This window comes from Rattus norvegicus, chromosome 5, assembly GCF_021556685.1.
Source record: "Rattus norvegicus strain SHRSP/BbbUtx chromosome 5, alternate assembly SHRSP_T2T, whole genome shotgun sequence".
NCBI classification, from domain to species: domain Eukaryota; kingdom Metazoa; phylum Chordata; class Mammalia; order Rodentia; family Muridae; genus Rattus; species Rattus norvegicus.
In genome coordinates this window covers 155,845,825-155,859,902 of record NC_141538.1, presented here as the reverse complement: position 1 = coordinate 155,859,902, position 14,078 = coordinate 155,845,825, and the positions used below count along the sequence as shown (strand labels likewise).

At 45.2% G+C, this 14,078-nt stretch overlaps 1 protein-coding gene across 24 annotated transcripts in view; it reads right to left on the bottom strand.

Annotated features, from left to right (window-relative positions):
* Usp48 (ubiquitin specific peptidase 48) overlaps positions 1–14,078 on the bottom strand; it is a 67,561-nt gene that overhangs the window by 17,687 nt on the left and 35,796 nt on the right. For 9 of the 24 annotated variants that reach the window (XR_015619926.1, XR_015619927.1, XR_015619931.1 and 6 more), the window contains 8 exon segments: positions 13,915–13,986; positions 8,588–8,712; positions 8,364–8,486; positions 7,958–8,019; positions 6,956–7,066; positions 4,172–4,302; positions 3,777–3,883; positions 2,735–2,839 (listed from right to left, as the gene is read on the bottom strand). Coding sequence is in view for 5 of the 24 variants with exons in the window: in XM_087550111.1 (XP_087406237.1) it covers positions 2,735–2,839; positions 3,777–3,883; positions 4,172–4,302; positions 6,956–7,066; positions 7,958–8,019; positions 8,364–8,486; positions 8,588–8,712; positions 13,915–13,986 (836 nt within the window). In the remaining 19 variants the exon portion in view is untranslated. 24 annotated transcript variants of the gene reach the window in all.

Sequence of the window (14,078 nt, the reverse complement as noted above, 5' to 3'; positions counted from 1 at the left end):
GGCTGAGCCATCTCTCCTCCCCCAAACGTAAGACTTTGTTAATCAACATTGAAAATAAAGCAGCAAATCAGGGATGGTGGTGCCTGTCTTTAAAACTAGTACTCTGGAGGCAGAGGCAGGTGAATCTCTGAGTTCAAGGCTAGTCTGGACTACCAGAGTGAGTTCCAAGGCCAGGACTACACAAGGAAACCCTCATGAAGAAAAATCAACCAACCAACCAACCAATCAGAAAAACAAAACAAAATGGCAAAAACAAACAACAAAAAATTCAAACCAAATAAACAAAAACAGGAAAACACAACAAAAGGAAAAACAGTGTCATACGAACAGCAGACCAGCATCAGGTGAAGCAGCGCGCCACTCAGGGAGAGTTAAGCATAATTTGACGACTAGATGTTGGGCGAAGATAGTCGGACATCAAGTAGGAATCCCATGGTTTCAGAAGAATCAGCATTAGCTGGATGTGGGGTACACATAGAGGCAGGAGAGAGAAGGAGCAAAGGCAGACAAGGTGAGGAAGGAGGATTGTCGGAAGGGTCGGGTGGAGGTGAGGTATAGCAACTCAAGAGCGGGACCCAGAGAATCCAAATTTGGTTGCCAGGGTATTACTAAGAGACTTACAACCATCTGTAACTCCAGTTCTAGGAATCCAATGCCCACTTCAAGCTTGGTACCAGGTGTGGGTACCTGGCACATCTGTGCACGGGTGCAGACACACCCAGAGAACAAGCATCTGGGTTTCTCTTTACGCTTTAAAATGTACAGTGATCTACAGAATATGCAAGGACCATGGTGGTCTGTCTGTTTTCCGAGAAGCTGAGCCTCTTGGATATATCCATCTATTAAGTTCATTCCCACACTTCCTATTAAGCTAAGTTTCTCCACAGAAGGACAGGAGAGCGTAACAGAAACCATGCTGTCACTTGTTTGTAGACAGGTGATCACAGTGCAGAGCGGAGGCTGGTGTGGCTCAGCCTAGCACACACCTCTGTGAACACGAGCTAAAGAAGCAAGAGAAATGAGACAACTAGGAAGAACAGGGGGTCTGAGTGGAAGGGTATTTAAGGTGAAGCGGAGAAGGGGCTCTTTCCTGGGATGTCGGTGGACAGGGTGCTGGGGTCACAGGCTTGTGAGTAGCTCAATGAATGTGCTAAGTTTCAACTCAGTTCCTCTTCTAAATGCAGTGCCCTTAACCACTCAGTACATAATCCAGTCCCAAGCAGTCAATCTTAGTAGAAATTTGATTATGGAGAGACTGAAGGGCTAATGTTATCATCTTCCTGCATTTACCACAATTCCCAGTCTGCTGGCTAGCTGGTGATGGCTTACACCTTTAAAACCAGCACATGGGAGACAGGCAGGTAGACCTCTGGTTGGTCCACAGAGCAAATACTAGAACAGTCAGGAAAACACAGGAAAAACAGAGTCTTGAAGACTTAAAAAAAGTTTGCAGCCATGAGATAATCAGAGGGAATATTTTTCAGTTAAAAATCTCATAATTGATTAACATGCCAGATATGTACATATCTTGTTTTAGTATTCTTTTCTAGCTTAAATTGTTTATTTTGCCATTAAATTTTCATTTCATTATTATTATATAATATTATTTCAGTAATATTATATATAAGAGGCTGCCAAGATGAAGAAGCAGTTAAGATGAGCTTGGCTCTTGCGGAGGTCTGATTTCATTCACTTCCTAGGAACACTGAGACATCCAAGGCCTCTGGCTTCTGAGAGCAGCTAAACTCGTGTGTACACACACATAATTACCAATATCATCCTAGTTACATTTTATTTATTGTGCACAGGCATGTCTGTAGCTCTTAAGATAACTTGGAAAAACTTCCAACCCCCCAACCCCCTGCTGTGAGTTTCCCAGGAAATGAATGAACTCAGGTCCTCGGTCTGGCTGGCGACTTTATCCACTGAGCACCACAGATCTCAGGAAGCCAGCATCACAGGCCTTCTGTAAGAGTAGAGCCTGCAGGCTTAATCCTCCTGTCTCAGTTCCGGAAGGCAGGATTGTGCTTGTGCTGGAATTCCCATCAGCACAGATCCCTTGTTGCTTTTCTTTAGACAGCCTTATTGTGGGACAAGATGGCCTCCAGGGCCCAGGTGGGCAATCCTGCCGTAGCCTCCCCACTGCTCTCAGACATGAGCAGTCACATTCAGCACTTTGGATTTGTTTGTTTGAAGACAGGGTCTCACCATGTACACCAGGCTGGCCTCAGACCCACAGATACCCACTTGCCAATGCCTCTAAGTGCTTTAACATGATGTTGCACCACCACAGCCATCACAGTTACTTCTCTTTCCTTAAAAAAATGAATTCTGAGGGGCTGGAGAGATGGCTCAGTGGTTAAGAGCACTGACTACTCTTCCAGAGGTCCTGAGTTCAAATCCCAGCAACCATGTGGTGGCTCACGACCGTCTCTAATGTGATCTGCTGCCCTCTTCTGGTGTGTCTGAAGACAGCTATGGTGCACTCATAAATAAAATGAATAAATAACCCCTTTTAAAAAAATAAAAAATAAAAAAAAATGAATTCTGAAAGATACATGTAGCCCCTTTTTAAAAGAGGGCAGCAAGAAATTAGCTGCAGCAGCTATAAACACTAAAGAATGGGAGGAGTAGAACAAGTAGAGAGGGACCCAGAACACCACCCAACCACGTCGGCAGCTGGCTGCTGTGGACTACTTCTGATGTACTACTGATGGAGTACTTCAATACGTACTTGATTAAAGTCAGGGTCTTTCTCTCCGTCTGGCTTAGCTTCCTCCTTGTCCTCCTCCGTCTCAGAACTACTCACATTCAACTCTGGAGCTGAGTCCTTCATCACCTGAACACAGCAGGAGCAGAAAGGAGTCAGGCCTGGGAGAACATGCACAGAGGGGGAGGGGCGGGGCTTGGGCCTATGCGGTGTGAGTGGATAAGGAACAAGAACTACCTTCGTTGCTCTTTAGTTCTCACAGTCTAACCTATGGATTATTTATGGACTTTTATTTGGGGGAGGGTTGTCTGACTATTATTGTAGCTCTTGCTGTCCTGGAAGTCACTAATGTAGGCCAGGCTACCACCAATCCCAGCTTAGTTTTGTTTTTAATTCTGTAGCTGTTCATGGGTGTGTAAGGGCACAGGAGTACGGAGAAATAAACAGAGGAGCAGTCTTCTGTGTGACACTGTGCACAATGCTATTAAACTCAAATTTATAAACGATGGCTGAAGGAGATGCTCCTTCCACTAGGTAAGAGGGCTGAAGGTCAAAAGGGTTAAAGACATTCTGGGGGAATGAGATGCTTATATTATGTCCGCTTTCTCATCAAGCGTGGAATATTAAGGCCTCTTTTTCATCTGTGAAGCAGAACTCTACACCTGTCATGCAGGCTTCGGAACTTAGCATTCTTTAAAAAAATGCATTTAGTATCTAGCATCAAACAATAAACTGTTTTTAATTCTTCAACCCCTAGAGTCTAACTGACAGACATTCAGAGAACTAGGGTGACTCCCAAGGCCAATACTAAACAGAAGGATCACCGTCCAATCTCACTTCTGTTGCACCCACCCTTCAGACAGACCATGAGGCCCAACCTCACAGTCCCCTTCCTGCTATGCTCCCACCAAGTCTAAACCCCACAGGCAGGGCAGTTCTTTAAACCAGAAGAAGTCAGACAACACTGGAAGTTGCCCTCTTCTTTTTCAACCATTCAAGTTCAACTTTTAGTGGTTGGGTTTCAGAGCCCACCTCTCCTAGTCATGGTCACAAGAAGAACTGATACCTTTTTGTTGTCCACAACTTTGTGGACATAGATGGTGGCTTGGGTATACTCTCGAAGGTCCCTCTGCTGCTGGCACAGCAGACCTTCTCTGCAATCTGGACAGAGATCTAGAAAACAGTAGAGCAGAAGCAACTCAACACACTGCAAACCTGTGTCAGTCACTGAAGCACACTGACTACTGACATTAGGCTGCATGCAAATGCAAGTGCAGGAAACCTGTGTGCTATCTGCAACAAAATGTTCAGATGACAGTGGTTCACAGGGGTTCCAGAAGCATCTGAATGGCCGCATGATCTTTCACATCAGGTAGAAAAAACAGTACCAACAGACCCCCCTCTTCCCCCTTAAACACTCAACTTTTAATGAAAGGAACCAAAAAGAGCATGAAAACTTACTAGGCTCAGAAATATACTGTGTTTGAGAAGGGTTTACGTCTCCCACTTCAATTCTTGTGATTTTAATTACTTTATCCACAACAAAGAGCTTTTGAATCATTTGCCATTCGCTGGGCCATATGAGAGCTATACTGTGCAAAAAAACAAAAACAAAGAACAACAAACAACAACAACATGCCTTAAGACACGTGGAGATCAACAGAGCAAATATCCCACAGCAGAACCCACACCACCCAGTTAACACAGTTGGGGGAAAGCAAAGAGCAGGGAAGCTTTATGACCGGGTCTGGGGGAATCAGCACAGATGTGCACACAAAAACACAGTAGATACAATTAAAAAGTAAAACATATTCAACTACGCACACCTTAATTCTGCTTTGGACTTTAAGCAGAGGTTTCATTCAACAAGTGGCTGCGGCTGACCCAGAACTTTGACTGTCCTGCCTACATTTCAGTGAGCATCTTTTAAATCAAAGATTTTATGGAACAGATGATTCAAATTCAGATAGAGAAAGAGAGAGGAGACTGGGAATAAAAAGAAAGAAAAGGATTCTGGGGCCCTCAACTGTACTTGAGTTGACTGCCTGCTGGAATAATAGTCCTGTACCACCATGCATGGATCATGCGGTGCTGGCTATCACCCCAGGTCATGGCATATGCTGTACAAGCTCTCTAATGACTCAGTTATATCTCCAGCTCTCAGACATACTGTTTCTAAGTGACACTTTATAGGTAAACACCGAGGTCCTTTAAATGACCGAAAAACATTAACATATAAAGAAACTACAGTCCATCTTCATCACGGGATTTCTCAATTCCTTATATTTACTTATTATATGCTGCAGTGAGGCCAGCATCCTTCTCTTCTCACTAAAGACTGACAACAGCTGTAGAAAAAGACAACCATTAGGTGTGTAAAAACCAACTATGGTTTTTTAATAATTTTTTGAAAAAAGATTTATTTATTTTATGTCTATGAGTACACTGTAACTGTCCTCAGACACATCAGAAGAGGGCATGAGATCCCTTACAGATGGTTGTGAGCCAGCATGTATGTGCTGGGGATTGAACTCAGGAAGAGCAGTCTGAACTGCTGAGCCATCTCTCTGGCCCACAATTACAGCTTCTGCATTGCTGAAGTGACCGTATTAGGAGGAAACATTGTCAACTAACGTGGTGGCTGCACGCAGCATTCGAACGCGCAGACCTACCTTTGTCTCCTGCTGATGAATCATTAGTTGTCATCAACTTCATGTTTATTTTACATATGTTTATTTTATACTATGGAAATGATGCTATACAAAAACCAAATTCATGCAATTTCCTCTTCATGGACTTGTTAAAGCCACAAAGACAGCTCACAATAACCACGGCATTTGCCCCAGGAACTGCTAAGAACAAACAGCGTGATGGAAATCCAAAAGGAGACAGGAGACCAGAAGAGAGTACAGCAGCGGGCCAATGGAAGTTCAGGATGACTCACTGAGAGATGCCATGGTGCCGACCCTCTTATGAGGACCCAAGAGCCGCCCATGAACTCTGCATGGATATTATTTGGTGCTTAAATCCAATTGGAAAGTTGAGAAAGGCTGGGCGGTTAGTTGGGTACGTCATGAGGTATGGTGTGCGCGTGTGATGAAGAATCATTTCTCAATCCAATTGTGATGTGCAACACAATATGGACTGAATATGGCCGAACAAACTACAAAGCCGAGTCTGCACCAAAAAATGTTTGCTCTCTGTTTGTTGTCTGCCACTAATCTGATGTACTGCAACTTCCCAATACCCACAAAGCCCTTATCCTGAGAAAACCCACTCAGCAAAACAGATGCACCAAAAACTCCAACACCTCAGCCAGTATCAACCAGTCCGGCCCATCTGCCTACGATAATGCCCAACCCCACACGCAACACTTCAAAAGCTAAGTGAGCAGACTGGGAGGGTCCGACTCCTCCTCCACCTTCAACTGACGTTCTGCCGGCCAACGCCCACTCCTTTAACAATACTGACTTTTGGGGTTGGGGATTTAGCTCAGTGGTAGAGCGCTTGCCTAGTAAGTGCAAGGCCCTGGGTTCGGTCCCCAGCTCTGAAAAAAAGAAAAGAAAAAAAAAAAAAAAAACCAAAAAACAAAAAAACAATACTGACTTTTATCACAGAAACACTGCTGCCGCTACCAGCAGGATACAGAAAAGGCTTTCCAAGACTCTGAAATACTGAAGCACAGAGGTTTGTTTGGTTTTTTTTTTTTTTTTTTTTTTTTTCCTGGAGCTGGGGACCGAACCCAGGGCCTTAAGCGCTCTACTGCTGAGCTAAATCCCCAACCCCTGAAGCACAGAGTTTTAAACTACAGGAATAAACTTATTTCTCATCTGCAAAAACACTGTTTGTAATGGTTCCTATTTTGATTAATAAAGATATTTGAGCCTCTTTATGATTAAAAATCAGTCTGAAGAAACTGCAATTCCTTTTGCACAAACCTAATACCACCAAGACTGTGCTATGTGAGTGGTAATGATGGTGACCTAGAGACAGTCCGAAGGACACCAGTAGAAGAGTCTGGCAGTGGGAGAATAAAGGACATGAAGGACAGACGCAGTTCCCTAGGCAGCAGTTTATCCCTCCTGAATAAGTAGCCAACCTGTCTCTCTTTAAAGACATGTCCCCAGCCAAAGGTCATATCTAGAAGCCATACAGTGAGGTGGCTGAGCGTATTCCTAATGGAGACCCCCAACCCACATCGCTGGGGACAGATGGCCACGCGAAACACGAAGAGAAGAAACTCACAGTTTCGAGTCTTCTTTGGTGAGGGAAGGAAATGTAAACATGAGTCCTCCATGTGGACAGAGAAGGGCAGCGTTCCCAACTGAGGACACGGGAGTGGACCTCGCAGGCTTCCTATTCAAACAAGACAGAATAAATGCAACCTCACTGCAGCATAGAGAGGTCTGCTTGCCTGCCCGCCCACCCATTTATTTTGGTTTTTTTGAGACAGGGTCTCACTGTATCATTTTGGCTATCCTGGAACTGTACATGTAGACGAGACCAGGCTGGCCTCAAAATCTTAAGAGACCTGCCTGTGCCTGCCTCCCAAGTGCTGGGATTTATTTGCCATCATAACTGAACAATTTGGGGGAAAAAAAGTTTGCTTGGTGCGTGCGTGTATGCAGAGAGAGAGAGAGAGACAGATAGACAGACAGACAGACAAAGGGGAGTGGAGTATATGCATGTGTGTTCCCACGTGTGTACTTTGTTGGTACTAGTCACACATGTGTGACAGCTCCATGCTGCTATCAGGAAGCTTCATCACTTTCCCTCCCAGTCTCTCAGTTAACACAGAGGTTACCTCTGTGAGCTGCTCAACTAGGAAGCTGGTTCCCCGGGCTGCCCGGGCTGCCCAGGCTCCGCACATCCCAAGTTCATGTTATCTGTCTTTCTAACCACTGAGCCACCCATCTCCATACTCTGCAACATTTACTTATTTACGTATTTATACATGTTGGTTTTTGATACAGGGTCTTACTCTGTCTCTTGAGTGATGAGGTTAAAAGCATGCAACACTACACTTGACTTCACATTTAAAAAAAAATAATTTTAAACTAGAGATGTGTAAATGGGTATTACTAAATTTTTGTTTTGGGTTTAGTTGTACAACATTGTTAGAAAAGAAAGATCCTCTATGTATTCCAAGTAAAGTAACCAAGAATGCACTGTTAAATGAATCCATTGAGTTTTAAAATATCAGAATCAACCCACAAAAATTGATGAAAAGAAATTTCTAATTTCTACCTAACGAATTTCCGCCATTCATCTAAAAAGAAGTGCGACACAATATAGAGAGCGTCCGTGTCCTGGAAACAGAAAGCACAATGTTAGCTTTGGAATCCCCTTCAATTTGCAAGGCAATTCTTTCTTTGAAGGCTCAGCTTGTCCTCCAACTCCGTCCCAGTGTACTTGTGGCCTCCCTCCCACACCACCACAGGGCCACAGACCAGAGCTGTGAGAGCTGTGAGCCATGGCATCACAACACAACCCCCTGCTAATCATGTCCAGACAATGAAAAGGAGCCAGTGAGCTGCTGTGTCTCCCAGTGAGGGAGGGAAGTGAAGGAGACTGAGAGGAGGGGCCAGGTTGACCTCACGTAATTCTAGGTGAGGCCTTTAGAACTGGGGACATTTTGAAGCAATCACAGTACCTCTGGCCAGTTACTGAGGCACGGTCTGTTTTTGTCCTGGAACAAGTTTGGAAGTGAGGTCTTTTGCTCATTTGCAATCATTTTATGCAAGGCTTCATTTTCTTCACCTTCTCGTTCTAGTATCTAAAAAAGATGGAGCGCTCAGCTGATTCCCACTGACAACAGCGCCCCCCTCACTCCCAGGCAGGGGCAAGCCATTCCCACAGGCATCGGGCGCTGTGCACCTTGCATTGCGAGCAGCACTCTTTGTAACTTGGGAACTCAGGAGCCTTTGGGAAATACTGCTGCAGTTTGCTCCAAGCCTCCTGAGAAACGAGCCTTCTTTCATTTTCAGATATGCTTAACTCTCCTAAATTAAAAGAGAAAAAAATTTAATTAAAAACGGGCATGAAGTCAACATCTATTTCTTTCTGTGTGCAGGTCAGAGGACCACGTACAGGGTCAGTTCTCTCCTTCTACTTACTATGTGGGCCCTGGCGCGTGAACTCAGGAGGTGCCCTCGCTCACAAGCACTTCTGCCCAGAACCACATCGCTGTCCCGATGCAGTCTGTGGGTGCTCTCTTTCCCTTCTGTTCAGTCACCTCTGGTTCATTTGTGAATGAGTGTCAGCACTGGCTCCAGCTTCAGTGCCAGCATGAACACAACCAGGCCACCATACACACTAAATGTTTAATATCAGTGTACTTAGGTTCCACCCACTCCAGGATCTGAGTTCTGCAGGGGTTAAGAACATTTTGTCTCACATTAAACTCATTTCCCCCCAAAGACTTTTTTGCTTGCCTCCTAAAGCATCCTGCACTGAAGCTGTATGTTCGAGGCTATGTGGGGCTGGGTCTGCTCTTTTACATTTTATTTTAAATTTGTGGAAGCTCTGCCTGTTTGTCTGTTGGTACGCTACATGCGTGCCTAATGCAAACAGAGGTCAGAAGACGGCACTGGCACTCTGGAAGAGCATCGAGCATTCTCAGGACTGAGCCTCCACTCCAGCCCATCTTCTATCCTGGCTCTCTCTGAATCTGTGTCACAAGGCCCTTTAACTCCCTATGCTGGCCACGTCACCAGTCTGCAAAAAGACAAAAGAAGGATCCTGCTCATGGCCACTCCTGTCACTGGAAATGTCAGGAGGGTCAGGATCAGAACCACAGCACCTCAGTGCAGGACTACTGTGAACTCACCTGCAGCCAACATGTCAAGTGCATTCCGACTGACTTCTACTATTTTCAGATATTCCAAAGTAAAACAGGAGTGAACTAGACTGACTGGTGTGTGTCTCACTGCTCAGAGACCCACATGCAAGTTCATCCCATGCCCACTGGCCAGGAAGCTACAGATGTGTTAACAGGCAATACAGCTACATTTCAGAGTAAAAGGTGAATCCACCAGAGGCAGCACATCTGGGTTAACAAGGCTATCTTTGCCATGCTCAATACAGTCTAAGAACACAAAATGTAGCCTGGAGTTAATTCTGTCCCCAACCTTTCTGGTTTGCATAGTCTCAAGGAAAGGCTATCTTAAGCCAGTGTGGTGGTGAATGCCTGTGAGAAAGAGTACACTCTGCTTTTGCAGCTGGACTCAGAAGAGGCCAAAAGCTCCAGTCAGCCAGTGCTACAAAGCACAGAAAGGAGGCAAGCAAGTCCTGTCCTACTGTCCGCCCTCCAACTCAGCCTTCCTCCCTGTCCCTGGCTCAGGGTCTGGAACAACCCTCCTGTACCTGGGTGTGTCAAGAACAACAAGAAAACTCTGGAAAGGTCCTGAGAATAGTTAGACACAGGGACAAACAGAAAAATAAAATATCTCCCAAGCTTAGAAAACAATGCTCAAACCATGGATGGGATTCAATTTTGGCTGTTTTGGAGACCAAGGCAAAAGGATGAGTTCACCCGGGAAGATGTTGGGTGGGATGGCAACTCAATGGTTGTCTATGTTACACGAGGCCCTAGGTCCTAGTCCAAAAACTGTATTTTGTTAATAAACTTATCAACAGAGGAGTCAGGTGGCAATTGAACACTTACTGGGCCGATGAAATGGCTCAGAGGGCTAGGCATTTGCTGCGTTAGGCTGGAAACCTTGTAAAGGCAGGAGAGAACCACTTCCTTAAAGTACCTTTGTTTTAACACATATGAATTGGCAGGACAGCACCTACTCACCCAAATATAAGAGGAAAAAAAAAAATAAATAAAGATACAGCCCAGAGGCTGGAGATATTGCCTAGCAGCTAAGAGCAGTTGTTCTTGCAGAGGGCCTGGGTCCAGTTCACAGCTTCCACATGATGGCTCACAATCACCTGTGACTGCAGTACCAGGGGATGTAATGCCATCTTCTGGCCCCCATGGGCACCTGCATGCGCAAGGTACATACACATGCATACAGACAAAACACACGTAAGGCTCAACTCTGGTTCAGTAAACTGGCTATCCCTGACCGAAAATTAGCAGTTAAGGGTAACAGTGGGGATGTATCCTTCCTGCTCCTGTCTGCTCAAATACTAGCACGGAAGGAAGGTTGTCAGTTACCTGACAGAAAGCTTTACAGCTCAGCAGAAAGTAATCTCTAATGGCTACAAGTCAAACATGCATAGGGTATTAGAAATACAAAAATCCCAATTTTTGCTATGTGATAGGATAACTCAGTGGGACTAGAGCTAGATCAGTGGATAGGAGACCTTGTTGCTCTTGCAAAGGACCCAGGTTCAGTTCCCACCACCGACAAAGCAGCTCATAACCACATGTAACTAATTCCATTGGAACCAATGTTTCCTTCTATCCTCCACAGACCATGATGCTCACATGTAATGCACAGATATACGGGCAAAACACACCACTTAATAAGAATCAAACAGGACAATTCTAGTCGAGCACTTCCAGAGTTAGGATCACTGCCAGCTCAGCAGCACACACAACCTCGAGGTGCTCCTCTCCCAGTGAGCTAAGTTCCAGCCACCAAAATGGATCCTTTAAAACTACAATTATTGTCAGTGGTCAATCAACATCATCTGATTCTCTTTTCTTTCATTCTTTGAGACAGGATCTCGATTACATATGTATGTATCCCTGACAGACCTAAAGCACTACGTGAAGACTACAAAGAATAACTGGCATCTACGAAAAAATGTAAGCTTAAAGGGGGTCAGGGAAATAGCTCAGTTGGACAAGTGTTTGCTTACTAAGCTGTTCCCAGAGCCTATGTAAAAGCAGCCTGGGCATGAGAACTGCAATCACAGCACCGGGAGGTAGAGGCAGTTAGCTAGCCAGACAGCAGAGCACGCCAGGGAAGACTATTAAAAAGAAAGCATCTCTATTTTTTTTTATTTTTTTTATTTTTTGGTTCTTTTTTTTCGGAGCTGGGGACCGAACCCAGGGCCTTGCGCTTCCTAGGTAAGCGCTCTACCACTGAGCTAAATCCCCAGCCCCAGCATCTCTATTTTTAAGACTGACTGTGCATGGTGCTTGCCTGCATGTATATTGTACAACACGTGTGTGCTTGGTGCCCATGAAATCGAGATGGGATCATTGGGTCCCTTAGAACTGGAGTCACAGGCAGTTCTAAGCATGTTGAGCGACCACGTGACTGCTTGGAACCAAGCCTGGATCTTTCTGCAAAAGCAAGTGCTCTTACCTGGGAGCCGCCTCTCCAGCAGCCAAGATGCTCTTTAAAAAGTGAGAGGTGCCCGCGGTTGCCCTCTGGATCTTGCCTATGTGCACCCATTCATGGACACATCACACACAGAGGTATACCCACACACACCGGATGTATACAACATAAGAAAAACTACACTGAGTTGGCAAAAACCAAGAAGTGACCAGAGGGACAGGCAGGATGGCTCAGCAGATAGGACACCTGCCAGCTGGGTTCAGCCCCTGTGAATGCTGTGAAGGCTGAAGGACAAGGCCAACCTTCTGACCTAACACCTGCACAGAAGCACGCCCCTTCCCAGAAGCTTAGGAACATAGTGTTTTTGGAGAGGACTGGAGCTGGATTCCCATGGTCATCAGGCAGCCTAACTACCCTCTACCCATCAGGCGCCTTATACACACTCACACAGATGTGTGTGGAAAGCTATGATTTTTTTTTTCTTGGTTCTTTTTTTCGGAGCTGGGGACCGAACCCAGGGCCTTGCGCTTCCTAGGCAAGCGCTCTACCACTGAGCTAAATCCCCAGCCCCGAAAGCTATGATTTTAAAAACAGATCTACTATTCTACAAAACCGCCTCCAAAGACCTGACAAGACACACAGAGGTTAAAATGAGATTCGGAAACTCAATCTTGCCTAGTGTTGCACATGTAGAATCTCAGCACTAAGAAGGCTGAGACGAAGGGATTAGTTTAAGCTTGAAACCAAGCCAAAGCTATTGAATTTTCTCAAAAAAGAAATGATTTTAAAAATCTATGGTACTGGGGCTGGAGAGATGGCTCAGCGGTTAAGAGCACTGACTGCTCTTCCAGAGGTCCTGAGTTCAAATCCCAGCAACCACATGGTGGCTCACAACCATCTGTAATGGGTTCTGATGCCCTCTTCTGGTGTGTCTGAAGACAGCTACAGTGTACTGTCATATAATAAATAAATCTTTAAAAAAAACAAAACAATACAATACAAAAAAACCTAGGTACTGCCTTGGTTAGCTTAGAGATCACTCTGTAGACCAGGATGTTCTACATCTAATAGAGATCACCTGACTCTCCTGCCCGAGTGCTAGGATTAAAGGGGTGTTCCACCACGAGCAAGAAAGAGGCCCTCCTGCAAGCCCTTCAGACATGTCAGACACCTGATATCCAGCTCTGTACACACTGACACAGGTGCTCCCCAAGTTCAATGTAAGCTTAGACTACAAAGAATGGGCCTTTTTAATCATTATCTAAGAGATTGTTAACTGTCAGCATGTGTCCTCTAATCGGGCCCCCTCTAACCACACATATAAAACCTAAGCTACCAGGCTGATAAGACTCAATGCTCTGCCCTGAGGGTCGGGGACACAAGATAGAGCAGAGACGGGTAAGTATCTACACCCAGGTTTGCTGAGTCCTATTCCAGCACACAGTCCAACAGGGAACGCAAGTTTGTACTTTTCTTTTCTTTTCTTTTTGGTTCTTTTTTTCGGAGCTGGGGACCGAACCCAGGGCCTTGCGCTTCCTAGGCAAGCGCTCTACCACTGAGCTAAATCCCCAACCCCAAGTTTGTACTTTTCAAATGAGCAAAGGAAAGAAACATGGACCCTAAGCCCCTGCAAGTGTGCTTCACTCCATCGCTCAAGCACTCTGGGTGAACTGGGCAGCACTAAGCAGTGACGCTCCCATCTCCCACACTGACCTCTGCCACACTGACCTCTGAGAGCACCAGGAAGGTGGTCTGACACATACCTGTAATCCCAGCACCTGGGAGGTACAGGGAGAAAAATTCTGAGTTGATACCGATACCCAATCCAGACTACATAATCAAACTCTATCTCAAAACCAAAACAAACCAAACCATTAGGGTTACCACCTCAGGGAAACTGTAGAACAACACTCGGGGAGCTGGTGCAATATAGATAACAGACTCAAGCTTCTGGCTTACCATGAGGACACAGAATGTCTTCATTAAAATTTAGTTCCTCCTCCTCTTCCTTCTTTTCTTCCTTTGATTCATCTAATCAAAAGAACAGAGAGTTACCACTGTGGCTGGTGTAGCTCACAGGTCAAAGCAGAACAACTTAAAAGAAAGGAAGCCTGAGATCATTC